Raw genomic sequence first — 17,883 nt, forward strand, 5'->3', positions numbered from 1 at the left:
TAATCAGTTTCCACTTTGGTAGCTTTGTCTTTTTTTGTCATCTGTTGCAGAGGTTTTTGAGTGATGACGAACGTCATCTAATCTGATTTTTTGTGAGTCATCAGCAATCCTTGCCATATAAAATAAACACACACACAGGAATTAAGTATCAGCCGCATCTTGGTGTCCATGTTATTGAAAATGCAGAATGTGTTGGTGACTTTTTATGAGGCTTATAAATGTCATTCAAGTACAATAAGCATTTTTTATCAAGTTGCAAAAACACATATGAGTAAATAAAATACCGCCTCATTTTATTTTTTATAAGATACATAATAAAGAGTGCACATGTGCAGAGAATATATATTGTGGCCCACAGTTTGTATACATCGTTAACAATGAGAAAATAGAGATATGTAGATACAATATGTAAATATCATGCGGTGACCATATCTAGAATATTTGTGCGGGGTTAAACCCCTTATTAAAGTGTAGGTTAAACTACTGAACATAAACAAAAAGTAAAATTATATATCAAACAGAGCCATCATATTTTTAAACTAACACTATAGGGTCAGAAACACAAACATGTATTCCTGACCCTATGGTGTTAAAACCACCATTTAGCCCCCCTGGCCCTCCCTTGGCTCCCTAAATATAGTAAAATCTTACTTTTGTTCAAGTCTGCAGCTGCTGGCTCTGCCCCTGATCTGCATGCTTGGCTGACATAATCAGAAGTGTTTTTAAAAGCCAATCACATCCCATATGATTTGCTGAGACTGTCAAGAGGCAGATCAGGGGCAGAGCAAAAAAACAGCCTTGGCCAATGAACATCACCTCATAGAGATGCATTGCATCAATGCATCTCTATGAGGAAAGTTCAGTGTCTCCATGCAGAGGGAAGCCCCGGGAAGCACATCTAGTAGCCATCTGAGGAGTGGCCAGTGGAGTTATCACTAGGCTGTAATGTAAACACTGCATTTTCTCTGAAAAGACAGTGTTTACAGCAAACAGCCTGAAGGGAATGATTATACTCATCAGAACAAACTCAATAAGCTGTAGTTGTTCTGATGACTATAGTGTCCCTTTAATATTACGTTTTGTTATGCCTCATTTTTAGCGTTTTTTTTTCCCAGGTTGTAAAAACTTAAAATTAAATTCAGAAATCCAAACATTTATTTACTTATATCCTGGAACAGAGGACATCCATCTTGGCTCCCTGTCAATCATTATTTTAAACTATGTAATTTGCACCCGTCAGTCATAACAGAGATAGTATACAGAGTATAGGAGTAGAAGAGTAGAAACAACAACATTGTAATGCATTGTGTGCCCTGCCTGTGCCAAGAATGAACTGGATTGGAATGTACATTTCTATATATTTAACATACATTTTTACGTAAACTGGGCATCATATGGAATTACACTATTAAATAACATTGAAATTCACCTACAACACAAGTTATGGTTGATCAATTTTATTCCATAGTGTATTTACAGATAAGTAACAGTTCTCTATTAAACCTACAAGTGCTTAATGGGGAGGAGGAATAAAGAAAACAGTGTATTTTACCAAAATGAGAATTATACGTGAATTTCAAATTTATTGCCAGAATATCCGAAATTAAAGCTTCTGTGATTTCGAGAATATTTTGCATTTAGACCTTAGATTGGAAATTTACTTTGAATTCACCTTTAATTCTTACTTTACTGAATAACCCTGTTATAGATGTATTTTCTACATATTTAAAGCTGTATTCCACGATACTTACTATATATAAGCACATTTCTATTGGATATGCTTCTATGCTTTCTATTCATCTCTTAACTTTGCAAATATATTTCCTCGATACGTATGATATGCGACTGTGCACTATGACATACACAGTCTCACAGGGGTAAGATACACATAAAGTCATGATTGAAGGGAGCTATCAATAATATAATAATTATAGCTGTACCTTAAAGGGACACTCCAGGCACCCAGACCACTTCTGCCCATTGGAGTGGTCTGGGTGCCAACTCCCACTACCCTTAACCCTGCAACTATAATTATTGCAGTTTTTTATAAACTGCAATAATTACCTTGCAGGGTTAACTCCACCTCTAGTGGCTGTCTAATAGACAGCCACTATAGGGCACTTCCTGCTCTATAGCACAGACAATCTGTGCTAGAGCGTCGCTGGACGTCCTCACGCTGTGTGAGGACCTCCAGCGTCGCTCATTTCCCCATAGGAAAGCATTGAAAAGCATTTTCAATGCTTTCCTATGGGGAGCTCTAATGCGCATGCACGACATTGCCGCGCATGCGCACTAGGTCTCCCCGGCCGGTGGGCGGGATCCGTCTCGCCCACCGGCCGACGCAATCACTGGGAGGAGCGGCGGCGGAGGAAGAAGCAGTGACGTGGGACATCGTCGCTGCCTCTGGTAAGTTGGGGGGTGGGGGGTGGGAGGGAGAGGGGACCTGCAGTGCCCGGAAAACAGATTGTTTTCCTGGCACTGGAGTTTCCCTTTAAGGGAAACATAGGATAGCTATTCTTATTATTATATTTTTTATGGGGTTAGCTGTATGCCTGATCATTTGTACTTATTCATAACTATTCTTATCGCCTTCTGATTCTTTAAAGAGACACTAACAGGGTTACTCAATAAAGTGAGAAATTAAAAGGTCAAAATAGTCTAACTGGAAAATAATCTAATTCAGCTCTGCTTTCAGTTCGGCTGCTCTTGTCCTCAATTTGAAATTTTCTATGAATTCACTTGGAATTCTCATTTTGGTAAATAACCTTGTAAGCAGTATAACCACTACAGTTTACTGCAGACATCTCAACATACCAAAACCCATTTCAGGGAGGTGGCTGCACCCCCCATGCACGCCCCCACATGTTGCCCCCAAACCCAGTTACACAAAGCATATCACAACTATTTACACACACACCATTAACATACGGACACATGCACACACCTTGACACACATTTACACACAGATACCCACACACCACACATACAGATACCCACACTGGCACATATACACATTGACACATACACACAGATACAAACACACATGTACATACACTTGCAAAGACACTCAGATACCCACACTGGCACATACACAGATACCCAACACTACACATACACATACATAGATATACATATTGACACATACTCAGATATACAAACACACATGTACATACACCGGCAAAGACACTCGGATACACACTATTACATATACACACACAATCTGACATATACACACAATCTGACATATACACACAATCTGACATATACACACAATCTGACATATACACACAATCTGACATACACTGCAGCCACCTGTTAGCTTTTGTTGTCTGGGCTGAGGCTGCTGGGAGTGAACATGCAGCAGCAGCAGCTCACTCCATCCTCTCCCTACTGCCTGCTCTGGTGCCGCCTCCAGCTTCCTCTTCCAGCTGCTGCCTCCTTCTCCTCCCTCCCATGCGGCTGTTTTTTTTCAGCTAGGAGGAAATGACATACCACTTCCTCACAGCTGGCAGATACTGCAGGGGCTTGGTCAGGCTCTTAAAGGGCTTGGCCCCAGACCTGGCTCCTTTTCAGGATCAATACCCATAAGGTGGGTAATGAGTAGAGGTCATTTAGAATGTGTAATATCCTGGAAATCAAGCACACACATTGAATGTCAGATTGTATGTATGATTTCCGGGATATTACACATGGTGTGCGGGTGTCCGGAAACCTCATTAAACATGGATGTCTGTTACTGCAATGTATATAGTGCTTAGAGTGTCACTTTCGTATATGCAGAATCATATGTTAATCATCACGTGTCAGTGTGTCTACGTCACCTATTTTATGTGTGGGTGCGTACACATACACACGCAAACACCACAAAACCTTCCCATTGAATTGCTTTAGGTAGAAGATGTAAAGACAATGTATTTCATAATTAATTATTTAAGTTGTGTTGTACATAGATTCTCTTGGCACTTACCCATCTTTGGACAAGAACTGCCTGAAAAAATCATTTGCAGCTAATTTAATGGCCTTCTCTGGTGTAACAAGGGTTAAATTGACCGCCGCACCTGCATGGGAGTTGCAAAAAATAATAATGTAGTTATTTAGCTGGATATGTACATGCATATAGCTATACTGTAGAATACACATAGTTAAAGTTTTTTGTTTTTGTTTGAAAAGCAGTTTTCATTTTCTTGGAAGAAAAAAAAGTGTTTTTGCATGTGTTGCATTATAATACTACTTTTTAACATTGTCCATATCGCACTTGAACAAACGCTGCATAGGTCACCATTTTATTTTTTTGAAACTATATCTCCAAATACACGTTTGTTCTTTACTCACCTCTGTACATGCCAAAGTATCCTTCGGAACGGATTGTCTTAATGAGGCAATCGGACCTAAACAGAAAATACATTAAAAAAATTATATATATATATATATATATATAGGTAATTATTGTCATAATGCATGCTTCCAGTTTGGCAATTTTGTCCTTAAAGGGACACTATAGTGGGGCGGAGCCAAGCAGCGAACCAGAGCAGTCGCACTTCTCCCGTGCTCTGCAAACTATTGCCCTAAAACCTGCAAAATCGAAAGAAATAAGTAAATTAAACTCCACTACTATACGCCTGACAGCATGGGGCGCAAAAACAAGCGACCAAAGGCTGACAAAAGCCCGGTAAGCCATGACATTGGCGAATTGTTCCGCTGCTCGCAGAGGGCCGCGTGGGACAAGATGGCGCTCCTTGATGAGGGCTCATCGTGCTCCTCGGAGGAATCCTCCCCAGGACTGAGGGACAGTGCCACTTCCAGTAAAAAGACGGGACCTACCCTCCCAACAGCGGGAGACAGATAACCGGTCACGGCTTCACAATTAAAGGCGATGCTCGCGGAACTCCGAGCAAACTTACAGGGTGACATGGCCCACTTCAGAAAGGCGATCGAAAACAACACCTCGAGGCTCACCCAGCTGGAAACCTCCAACACCGACCACACTGCCAGGCTGACAGCGGTAGAACAAAGTCTGGAAAACCTACAACACAAACTACAGCAGACAGATGGCAGAATCAATGCACTGGAAGAGCACCGGAGGCGATACAACCTCAAGATAAGGGAAGTACCGGAATCACAGGGGATTACAGACTTACCTCATTTCATACGGCGGTTCATGGAAGCTTTCCTCCCTCCTAAACAGGCCAAAGCCATGAAACTGGATGGCATGTTCCGCCTCCCCAGACCAGCAGAGGCCCCACAGGACATGACACCTGACCTCATCCTCCGATTCCAATCCCTGCAGGACAGGGCCTCACTATTGGCGGCTATCCGGAGGAAGACTCCGATAACTTTTGAAGGAGCGACGCTGCAGGTCTTTCCGGATCTCACAAGACACACACTGAGCTGGCGACGGTCCCTGAGACCCCTCTTGCAAGTGCTCCGGAACCGGGACATCCAATACAGGTGGGGCCAACCACACACCATCCTGCTCACCTTTAAAGGTGCAACACACAGGGCGTGAACGTATCGGGAGTTGGAGGCCCTCATGAAGGCCCAGGGTATTATGCCGACGGCTGCGAATGGGGAGCCTAGCCTGGCTGGCCTGGACCCGGCAAGAATCCGGGAGTTTGTTCCCAGGACCGCACAAGCCACCCTGCCTGACAGAGCTGAGACCTGAAAACGGGGTCAACGGCCAAGAAGAGCTCCAGATATCCGTATACAGCCACGGACTGTCTGCTAAAGAGAACTTTGGTTTACACTTCTTTCTTTCCTCACAATTCTGTGATGTGTAATATATGTATTCCCACTACCCCAAGACCTCTTAGACTAAAGGGTCGCCCAAACTAGGATGCAATTACCCACTGCCCACAAATAGCCCACACGGACCAGACCCGATATAGGAACACCTCCTTGACTGACTCGCCACCCTGACTCTCACCAGGACAGAGCCCATCGCACCCCCCCCCCTTCCCATCTGCGACCACACTACGCAACTACCTTGTCCCCCACACAGGGCATATTCCTGCAATAAGGGCCGTACGCCACCCAGCTACATCTCAGCTTGACCGCAGTAACATGGCCCTTCACCGGGTGGCATGCTGCCCAGACAGGGAGAAGGCCTACCGTCCCCCTGCCATACTGCAACAGCCTACCGTGGAAACGCGAAACCACAAATAAGGCTACAACAGCCTAGCAATTTAATTACAACCCGCCAAATTGGCTTAACCAAATTGGAATGTCACCTCACCGCCCTGCCAAACAGGCCACCAGTTGTGGTGAGTGCCACTTCCCAGAGGTAGCTCCCGCTCCTTAGTCTTCTGGAACAGCCCCCAATAGATAATCGTCCTACCCGTCCGCTTGGCGGCGTTAGTGCCACTAAATGTTTGACAACTATGCACGCTCCGCTTAACTCTTATGTGATGCAAGCCTGGCTCAGCAGGCACAGTTTAGAATTAATTAATATTTGTATTCTTACATAGCGCATTTGTTCAAAATGTCGATGGTTTAATATGTTTAAAAAAAAAAAAAAGGGCAGTATTATAACACTAATGCTAACTAATTTATATAAAAATTGTGCAGAATACTTCAAATGCCAAAAAAAAAAAAAAAAAAAGGGACACTATAGTCACCTGAACAACTTTAGCTTATTGAAGCAGTTTTGGTGTATAGAACATGCCCCTGCAGCCCCACTGCTCAATCCTCTGCCATTTAGGAGTTAAATCCATTTGTTTATGAACCCTAGTCACACCTCCCTGCATGAGACCTGCACAGCCTTCCATAAACACTTCCTGTAAAGAGAGCCCTATTTAGGCTTTCTTTATTGCAAGTTCTGTTTAATTCTATTTTATTGAATAACCCTGTTAATTTAGAGAGAAGTGATGCTCACAACGCTTACAATTTGAAGTCTTATGCTACTAGCCAGGCCTTAACAGTTACTCACAATTGCAAGTGAGCGGAGATTTTGTTTCCTTGCCCTTTCCTCCAGATTGGGAGAGAAACAGCGTTAAAGAACAGTTTAGTCTAACCTCTTGGCTGGTTAATCTCAGCTATGTTCTTTGGGCAGCAGCTGTTTTGGGTGCTCTATTTTGTTCAGTGTTTACATTATTCACGGTAAATAATTATTTTTATAATATTTTTTTTTCTTATTCTGCAAGGATAACGGATTTAACATAACCTGACAGAACCATGCATTTTCTTGTTTCTAAAGCTATATTACCAGTTTAATGCTCTTTACCATGCTTTTTTTCCATAGGCACTGGCCCAAGTAATAGGGTTAAATTGTATTTGCACTGTAACCAAGTGTCAAGCATTTGCTACATTATCATGACTCTCTGCCGACTCAGCATCAATTGTTGTGCTTAGTGTGGTCAGAACATCAGATGACTTCCCGTTGCTAATTTCAAGGACATTGTAGAGGTCAGCAAGGGAGAGAGAGGAAGGTGAGAACATTCATAAACAACATTTGTTCTTAAAATGTGATTGGACTGCGTCCAGGATTTACGCAGCTGTGGAGTGATAAGCAGGACGAATTATGATAAAGTGTTAGAAAATAATCTACACAGTTTGACAAAGGTCATCACAGTACAATCCTCACAAGTGATATCTCCCATATACTGAGTTTCATGATTCGTGGTAGTAAGGCTGCCAAGACTCACAAAACTTGGAGACAGTTGTATTAAAAGATATAGATAAAGATTGTCAATGTTCCGTACTGTCGTGTAGGCATAGTGCTCCCAGATGGCTTGCTATTGAAATTAATATAATAAAAGGCAAGGACTGGCACTAGAGCAAGACTTCTCCGCACTCTACACAGTGAATCAAATACAGTCTTCACCGACCATCAACAAAGACCACATCACCTTCCCTCCATATCAAGGTTGCTGAAGGTTCTTTGGGCACTGGAAATTGCATGACCTTATCTGATTAATTACTTACAGTGCTTTCCATTTCTGCTGCTTGGCACTTCAAGGAGGTTGGCAGAACCCACACCTTGAGACTCTTTGTGGTCAGTTACTGGTTACAGCTGTTCGAAAACAGCTGGAGTGTTGCACGATTGCTAATCGTTTAAGGAATATTGCACAAAAACTCGACTAGATGTGACCGACCAAGTAACCCAATCCCTCAGTGACGTTACTTACATGCTGCTGTACATACGCTGGCCATTTTGCTGGTTTTGTAGTCGAGTCTTGGCCAAGTCAATAGGAAAAACACAGGTCACACCAATCAGTCCAGCTATTCCTCCATTTATAAGTTTGGCAGGCAAACTGTAAACCGAAAAATAGCACTATAATTAGTAAGAATGTACGCAAGAGATATAACAGGGTTTCGGACTTCTTAACGTAGCTTATCAGTTCACAACGACAGAACGCTGAACAGATGCTGAGTGTGTTGTATATTTTGATATTCTGCATTTTAAATACCAATTATGACCAGAACAGCCACCGCAAAATTAAACATAATATTACCGACTAATTTCTCTTTGAGCAGCCGATGTCGTGGTAAATTTTTTTTTTTAAAATGAGCTCAGCAGCAAGCCCAATATAAGCATATAGCGTAATCAAAAGTTAGAAGGAAATATAGCAAATACAGGAAACCTAACCAATACGCAGCGTTCCGGGCTACAAAGTGTCCCTACTCGTAGACATCATGCACATTTTATTGGACTTACTCGTGAGAGCGTTAATTATTCATTGACATTATAGATTATACACCAAACCGATTTGCAAATTTTAGACAATAGCAGCAGATATTGAAAATATCTCCCAGGTTGGCTATTTTAGTCTGAATTTTGGCATTTAGATTTATTTTCACTAGAATTCGGTGTTTAGTGAATAGGCCAATGTGAGGCCGCTGTACGTAAAGAATAGCGGGGAAAGAAAAGCAGTAAATGATTGGACTCTGACTTTGCATGAACCACTCCCAGAGGTTTATCACAATGAGATGGGATTACTTCAATAAAATGTATGGGAAGATACTGCTGTAATCTGTTACATACACTGTTACTTTCTATTCCACAGCATGCCAAAAAATGAGGAGGCTTTCTCGTACAGAGCTCAGAAACCATAAACTGTTCTAGCAATGTCTGAAAGGAACTACTTCTAAGTATCTACAATCAAACCAGAGCCATAACAACTGTTACTGTTCAAATATTTGTTCTGTGTATATGTTTATATATGTATCTTTGTAACTATTACTTATAGCATTGCTCAATTAAAACATCCCTAGAAACCAATGAAATTTCACTCTTTCCAAACACTGTGTGTGTGTGTGTATATATATATATATATATATATATATATATATATATATATATATATAGATATAGATAGATAGATAGATAGAGATAGAGATAGAGAGAGAGAGAGAGAGAGAGAGAGAGAGAGAGAGACACACACTAACAGAAAACACACACAAACACACATACTATCATGCACTCAGGGTTCAGATCTGCCTGTTTTACAAAGTTCAATCTTAGCAGCTAAACCAATTTAGCTCGACAAGAAACAAAAGTGACATTTTCACTATTTTCCACTTGTGTCAGCACTTAATGACATAGCGTCTGAACTCTGTCCTTTCTGGGCTTGGTTAACCGTTTAGTGTCTTTCCTCATTTAGTGTATGGATAAGATGACACAGATCTAGGGCAAATTACACAGAAACGGAATTACGGTATGAATCTTGGAATATGTGGCCTGAGACACATCACATTCAAAAACCTGCTAATTCAGTTTATCACTGTATAATCGATTTAATGTATATCCCAACTGGTTCTATATGGCTCTATCACCGAACCAAAATTGTTTTTATTGACCTATAGCAATAAAGAATTTACTTTAGTGTATTTTGTTTTGCATAAACCCTATCCCTGCAGTCTGACAAATGTACACATGAATACTTTTAAAAATGGCAATGTTTACATTTGTCATTGAGAATGCCTCTATTAGCTGTCAGACATCAGAAACCCTTCATAGTGAAGACTTTTGGTCTCATCGTCACTTTTGGTCTCATCGCGCCAAGTATGAGGACACTGAGTGCTAACCATTCGTCTCTATGAGAAGCACTGGGATAATGCTTCTCGATGAGGAGCATTGGATCTGCATAAAATAACCATCACTAATGATCTTAGAAGATGATGAGCAACTGCCGTGGCAAGAACGGACTAGCACTGGTTTAAAGTTTTTTTTTTTTTCTTACACTGTCAAAGGGTGGGCCCAATAATCTTAATGCAAAAATGAACACTCTAAATATAATTAATCACTGCAGGTCTTTTGAGGTCCAAGCCAAGATGAATGAATGGATTCCACAAATTAATTCTGCCAGGTGGAACATTGAAGTCTTGCCCGACAGAATGCAGAATGCATAGCATACCTGAATATAATCAAGGTTCTCTCCTCAACATAACCTGGAATAATGGTTTCTATGTAATGCAATAGCAAGATTGGTGGCTCTCCAATTTGGCAGTAATAGCTCTTTTTAGGAATTGATCTGTTTTACTGAAAGGTGAGAGAATGACAAGGATGCAAGTCATTCCCTCTGCAAAGACTCATGAAACCTTCAGAATTCCACATTCACGTCCGTGCAATCATTCACCTGATTTGTTTATCAGCCATTTAATTTCAAACGATTCCAGATAAACGTCACAGCTCCTCCTAAACTCAGCGAGTCTTCCTTCTGGTCTGGCAGATCCTGAGAGGGAAAAAGAATTTCAAAAAAATATTAATTCAATTTGCTCTCTGGCTCACGAAACAAAACCTTTTCAAATGCCGCAATCGATGTCACCCCCCCCCCCCCCCCCGCCCCCAACACAGCCTTGACTGCAAACTTGTTGAGAATCACAAAGGGTTCTCTATTCGGATTTAAAACTTGAAAAGGAACATTAGAAGCACCTACTTTAAACCATTAGAAGAGTGACAAAGCAGCTATTGTTTAAAAAAGCAATTGAAAAGGTACGAATGTAACACTCTGCAGGCCACTGGGAGATGGGTATCATAGCTTTTCTCTGTAAAAGCCACTCATATAAGTGAGAGTATTATATTGAAACAAATGTGGCAGGTGGCATTGCCAAATCTGCTGCTTTGTACAACAGGGCAATTACCTAACGGAACACTTCAAGCACCATAACAACTACAGACTGCAGTAAGAAATAAAGATTTGAGTGCGGTTTGACACCTCACATTGATACAACCCTGGGCCAAAGCACCATGTCTGGTCTATGTCTGATGTCTTTATAGAATAAATCATGGCAAATGCAGGACCACCCTCACTTGCTGAGCGCACTCAGGCAATGAGTGAAGCCTTGTATGTCCCTGCTTAGCTCTGTAAAGCAATGTGGATTATCGTGCAGAAGGCCAGATGCAGGAGATGTAACCAGGGGTAACCGGGAAGGACAAGGAAAGTGATAACTTAATAATATGGTTTGACTACTTACCATGGGACGGTGCCAGGCACTGTGAGGTCTGTAGTGGTTATGGTGTTTGGAGTGTTTTTTTAAGTGATCTAAGAAGTAAGGGTTTTAAGCGTTGTTTCAAGTGTATTTAACTGAAGGGGTTACTTGCCAAGAGATTGTAACTTTGCGATCACGTGAGTAAGAGCAAACACATTGTGTTCCGTGTACCAGGGTGAGCTGGGCAGGGCTGTGATAAAATGAAAATCACATGATATAAACCTTTCATTATATACACACACACATGGTCTGTTCTGGCACTGTTATTGTTATTTGGGCATAGCTATTTCATGAAATGAAACCTAATGCCACAGCCTGTTGAGAGAAACTACCCCGTATGGGCATAAACAGAGGGCCATCAGGTTGCTGAGCAGAAAGAAAGCACATAGAGGATGAACATTAAGAGGAGAAGTGCTGAGTGTTAAAGATTACAGAGACACGACGAGGAAATGAGAGGTCATACATTCATGAAATTATACTGCCGTGGCACATCTTTCACATGTAAAACTGAACATAACATGGCTGATAACATGTATGTATGTCATATCCATTATATTCTAAAATCTCGTACTGCGTGAATGCTGTCGTCATATTTGCTGGTATTCTCATGGATCAGCCCTGTGCAGTCTGGGGGGCTCTAATAAAAGGCAGACCTGGGATATACATGTCGTGATTAATGGGAGTTACACTGCTGAGTGACACCTGTCATTTTAGAGATGGCACCTAAAACAGCTGCCGCCTGGGACTGTAAATCCCACTAATGTTCGGCAGAGGATTTGGGCAGTGCTGCCCTAACATGAATTTCTCCCCTTAACCCCTACATTACCCTAAACATTAACCCCTATATTACCCTAACACACTACTCTAAACATTAACCCCTACAATACCCTAACACTCTTTTTATTTTTATTTAATATAAACTATTTGAAAATAAATATATAGAGATGTGTATAGATGTGTTTATATACAATATATATATATATATATATATATATATATATATATATATATATATATATATATATATATATATATATATATATATATATATATATATATATATATATATATATATATACACACATACATATACACACACACACACAATTTTTACTCATTTTGCATACAGCTGCCAACATCATATCATTCCATTACCATTTGGGAACATGTTTGAAAGAAAGAGAAGTAACATTTTTAATTTTAACATATGGGAGTTTTCTTTCAAACCAGGTCCTACTACTGCCAGGAGCTTGCCCATACTACAGCCTCATCCAATTGGCTCCTTCAGCTTTAGGGAGGGACAGGGGAGGCTATGGAAAGAGATCTCTCATTGGCTGCTAACACTTCTGAAATAGGCGGGGCCGGTGGTCAAGGAGACGTATTGATTGAAAACCTTTGGGGAAGTGCTGTAGCTTCCTGTAAATGTAACCCTATATGAGCTGATCACACACAGACGGCTCCCCAGCTGCTGGAATACAATCACTATCAATCACATCCGAGCTCAGAAAAGAAGTGAATGATTAATTGATCAACTAGTTCATTTTATTTATGTATTACTGGCATTTATAAAGCGGCAACATATTCCACAGCGCTGTACAATTAGGGTAGAACCTACAATATACACAGACCAATACAACATGTACAGAGAGCTCTACCTGTGAGATCTAGCCATTAAAGCACTTTTATACAAACTGCTTAGTTAGATAGTCTGTGAGCTTGCAATCTAAAGGGATTGGACTTTGTAACAATTTAAGACTGTGCAAATTATTACTTGTTACCTGCGACCTCAAATACATTAACTCGAAGTCAAAGGAGAAATTATTCACTAAACAGAGAATTGCGAAATCTAGGCGAACCGAACCGAGATACATTTACAAAACCTGATTAAAATTAACTGAGAATTGGAAATAATCTCTCTAACCAGATCCTTAATGGTTAACACAGCACAGTGTCTCTATAAACAGGATGCATCCTGGTAACACCCTTGAAGGAAGGGAATATTTGGGTGCAAAAGGAAAGCTTAATAAAAATTCGCATTGCAAATATGACAAATGATTTCAAAAGGCTTAGGTGGAGTGCTATTATCTTGGAAATACCATTGTTTAACAACACTTCTGTGTGTTTGTACGTCTAGGTGAAAAGATGTGTACAAAGTCAATGACACCCTAAATAGAATAACTTCAGGAGGTAGGTTATCGTTAGGCCTGATTGTGTTCATGATTGCTTGGGATTAGAGGCATTATTTTTACAGAATGTAAAATACATTGTGCCTAGGATCCACAGTGCCACAAAAATGCCCATGAGGCTCCATATTCTATATGCTTGGTACAGTAGCTGCAACATTTAACTCAATATTGATAGAATTACAGAGTTTATGGTACCCGAGGCCTGGCACCTCTCAGAAGACAGCGGTGTGATCAGATAGTTAATCTTGCACAGTTTACGACCAAACATGATACGTGATTGTTATCTATAGCACCAGACTCTGCCCTGAAATATATCTATTGTCTACTCTAGACGCACTAAGAAATAGTTGCTATGGAAACCGCCTCCATAGCATCTGGTACCCAAGAGCATCCTCACTTTTCTCAGTGAGTCAATACGTGCCGAAAATAAGCCTCACAAGTAAAAGATGATGAACAAAAGCAACTTGCAGTAGTCTATAATGATGCAAAGTACAATATTTATCTTTCTGCAGACATAAGAAAAAAACACGTGCCCGGATATTCTTTGTTTTAAACGCACGTACAAGCTTTCCTCGCAGTCATTGACATTTGTCTTTGATGACATGTAACCATCTCTGATCACTAGATAGTGTAGTCTGAGTTCACCCATCAACATTCATGGGTGATCTCTTGATAATCTAGAGAATGGTACATACCTTTATAAAGTGTCAACGTGCAGCACAATGCAGTAGGAAGAGAAAGCACTGACTACAATAGATTGGAGACATAAAATATACATACAGGAGCAAAAAAAAGTTGTTCACAGTCATTCTCAAAAACTAAAAGAGCTTCACTAATCTTGTGCCCTTTGGCACACAACACATACCAGAGACATCCAATGTTTAGTTTAAACCTGCATACACAGCAACATAAAACGCTCAGATATGTCCATGACCAAAATGACTAATTCCTTGTGGATAGGACTGATATTATTCATTATTTAATAGTATTGAGATTAGATAGACAGACAGACAGTCAGATATACCCACTCCCTCTAGAATATAAGCTTGTTTGAGTCAGGGCCCTTAATCCCATCTGTTCCTGTGCGACCAACTCGTCTGTTTACAAATACATGTTTGTTAGTCCACCCATTGCTGCGGAATTTGTTGGCGCTTTATAAATATTAATAATAATCACAGAAAATGTAGTAACTGCTGAGGGCAGAATTGCTTGCCTGCTGTCCAATTCTGAATCATGCCTTTTTTTGCACTAGCCCACGTCTCCCAACCTGGCTCTCGAGTCAATCAGTCACAGGCTGCATAGCTTTTCACGGGTGCCAATAAAGTCACCCAAAGAGGATAGATGATCCAATCAAGCAACCAATTCCTTAGAGCTTGTTGAATTTAATTGCAGGAGATCAACGCATTTGAAATTACCAGAATTTAACAAGAGTACAAAATGTCTGTTGCACGCAGTTAAAGCAGAATACAGTAGATAAAAATAAATAAAATAGGAAACCGGAACTGGCAGGTTAATCTAACATGTGCTATAGTAATAATCGGATTTATTGTCTCATTGAATAAACTTTATAGTTCCCTCTTTTGTTTTGCGATCTATGGTAATACACACAACAGTCTATTAAAATTACCCCCAGGATAATTTTTTATATTTGTATTGTGCATTGCAGTGTATCTGTGTTCATTATTATTAAACAGTGCGGCATGGTCAATGAAGGTGGGATGGGGGAGGGGTAGAGATTTCCAGGTTATAATGTCGTTCCCCTGAATATTCTTCCTCTGACACCTCTAGTCCCCTGGGGTGGATATAAATACTTATCCCCTCTGTTAAATGTCTGTGCGGAGAAGTAATCTGCCCTGTGATTGGTTTGGTTGATCCCGGATGAAGCTGCACACACAGGTGGGGGTGAGCTTGTGACAACGGCTTCCAGTGTGAAAAATTTGGGTCATATAACCAGAATCTCCTCTACTCCAGCTGTGCACTCTGGAAAGATATATGGCCTCACATAATATTGCACATTTGTCCTACAGAATAGAACACTGACTAATGCAGACATTGTGGACAGTACTTGTCAGATATAAGATCCAATTTGGTCCTTTATCACTATTTGCCATTTGAACTGCCGTCAGTCATTAATTTGGTTTAGAATGATGTGAGTTTTAATCCTGAAATCACTGTCCCTGCAATGGGTTTTCTTCCTGTTACTGCCCTGCTGCTTGGATCTGCACTTAACCCTGTTTTTTTTCAGGTTGATGGGCAATGCAAAAATATATCACATGCCCTTGCATCAGGCTGGACTTATGAAGGAGCTGGTCCTATTAAAAATAATATAGTCTTTGAAAGTGATGATCAAGACCCAGAAAGGCATTCTACACCGAATCCATCACTCCTGGCATTAACATTTTGTGATCTGTCCTTTGATGTACAGTAGTACACTAATCACAGAGACATGTCACTATTTGGAAATGCAAGCACTTGCTATCGGGGAGCAGAATCTCGCAGGTCCCTCTTATGTCAGCACTGACGTACTGTACTAGCTCATTGGTATGAGCTTCTATGAGAGTGTAATTCCCAGCCCTCTGACTGACAGAGTTTCTAAATGATGCTACAAGCTCTTTTTTTTTTTTTTACGCAAGCTCTATTTTTAAAGCCCTTCTTTGTTCACTTGCTAAATTACGGAAACAAAAATAAGAACTTATTTTTACACCATAACCACTATAGTTAGTGAGTGTGTGTGTCAGTGTGTGTGTGGCTGTCAGTGAGTGTGTCTGTCATTGAGAGTGTGTTAGTGTGTCTGTCAGTGTGTCTCTCTCAGTGGGATGTGTGACTGTCAGGGAGTTTGATTACAAAAAGGGGTGGGGCATATAGATGGAGAGGTGGAGGCGTTGCCATAGAAACATGCATGTCTGTATTGGACATTTGCAAAGGGGAGGAGTTAGCAAGGGGACCACGCCCACTTGTGGCGCCAAAACTCTTTCTGCACCCAGGCGTCTGGGACCCTAGGATCGGCCATGCACATTGGCATGTTTAACCCTTTACCACATTTTCTCTAATTTCACCAGAAAAAGAAAGCAGGCTGAAGTCTCGAAATCTGCTTCTTAGTGGCCCTATTTGGGTCATTGATAAATGGCAGGATTCTTATAATACAGCCAAGTATACTGATGTATTATTAATAGTACTACTGATTTTACTGGTCTACTAATAAAAAACACAAACCATACACACTTAAATTCCATTTAGTAAACAAATAAATAGCAATTTTGTGGCAGATAAAGAAATTTTTCCCCAAATCACTGTGAAGGGCATTGAAGGAAAAAAAATAAACTTGCATGATTTTACAATTATTCTATTAGTCAACAGCATCATAACTCTGTGCCCTAAATATGCCAATGCTGACACATAAATTGGAATTAGGGTGTAGCCCTAAAAGCCACCAGTCCTGTCCCACCACTTCTCCTGCCAGCCTTGACTATTCCTTGTTGGAAAATCACTGGCTGTGTTACGGTGAGATTATAAAACTCCGTAAAGCATTGCCATTTGTTCTTTTGCATAACACGCAATTTAAGAACACAATAGCCAGAAAGTGGGACAATGAATATTGTTGCAGTAGATTAGCAGAGACATGGCCTGGAAAAAAAATCATTACAAATTTAAAGCAGAAGCCAGGAATATTAATGTTATGTTTACTTATCCCCCATATTACCCAACAAATGCATGTATGTAAGGTCTGAATATACAATTATATGTAGAAACCCCACACCACTATATACACTGATCCGCCACAAGAATAAAACCACTGACAGGTGAAGTGAATAACGTTGAATATATCATTATAATGGCACCTGTCAAGGGGTGGGATATATTAGGCAGCAAGGGAACAGTCAGTTCTTGAATTTCATGTGTTGAAAAAATAGGCAAGTGAAAACATCTGACTGGCTTTGAAAAGGACTAACTAGTGATAGCTAAACGACTGGGTCAGAGCATCTCCAAAATGGCAAGTCTTGTGGGGTGTTACCAGTATGCAGTGGTTAGTACTTCTCAAAAATGGAAGGACAACTAGTGATGGCGTTGGATCACGGGTGCCCAAGGCTCATCGATGCACGTGGGAGCAATGGCTAGCTCATCTGGTCCGATCACACAGATCCTTCACTGAGGACGTAAGTGTGAGGTCAGAGTACAGTAAATCCAATACACAGTAAAGGAAAATGTCAGGTAACAGGGACCACGACAAAGCAAGGAAACAAGGACAACCAGGAAGTATATATGCCCTATA

The 17,883-nt window shown here is 40.7% G+C and overlaps 1 protein-coding gene and 1 long non-coding RNA gene across 2 annotated transcripts in view; one reads left to right on the forward strand and one right to left on the reverse strand.

The window, feature by feature from the left end:
• The window catches only part of LOC134578261 (uncharacterized), a 550,797-nt gene that overhangs the window by 458,246 nt on the left and 74,668 nt on the right, over window positions 1-17,883 (forward strand). The window lies entirely within an intron of this gene.
• The window catches only part of SLC25A22 (solute carrier family 25 member 22), a 46,312-nt gene that overhangs the window by 18,865 nt on the left and 9,564 nt on the right, over window positions 1-17,883 (reverse strand). The window contains exons 2-5 of the mRNA XM_063437992.1: window positions 10,575-10,670; window positions 8,124-8,249; window positions 4,333-4,388; window positions 3,968-4,058 (exon numbers count right to left, since the gene is read on the reverse strand). Of these exons, the coding sequence (XP_063294062.1) occupies window positions 3,968-4,058; window positions 4,333-4,388; window positions 8,124-8,249; window positions 10,575-10,594 (293 nt within the window). The 5' untranslated portion in view covers window positions 10,595-10,670. The remainder of the gene's footprint in view (window positions 1-3,967; window positions 4,059-4,332; window positions 4,389-8,123; window positions 8,250-10,574; window positions 10,671-17,883) is intronic.

This window comes from Pelobates fuscus, chromosome 12 (genome assembly GCF_036172605.1).
Source record: "Pelobates fuscus isolate aPelFus1 chromosome 12, aPelFus1.pri, whole genome shotgun sequence".
In the NCBI taxonomy this organism is placed as follows: Eukaryota; Metazoa; Chordata; class Amphibia; order Anura; family Pelobatidae; genus Pelobates; species Pelobates fuscus.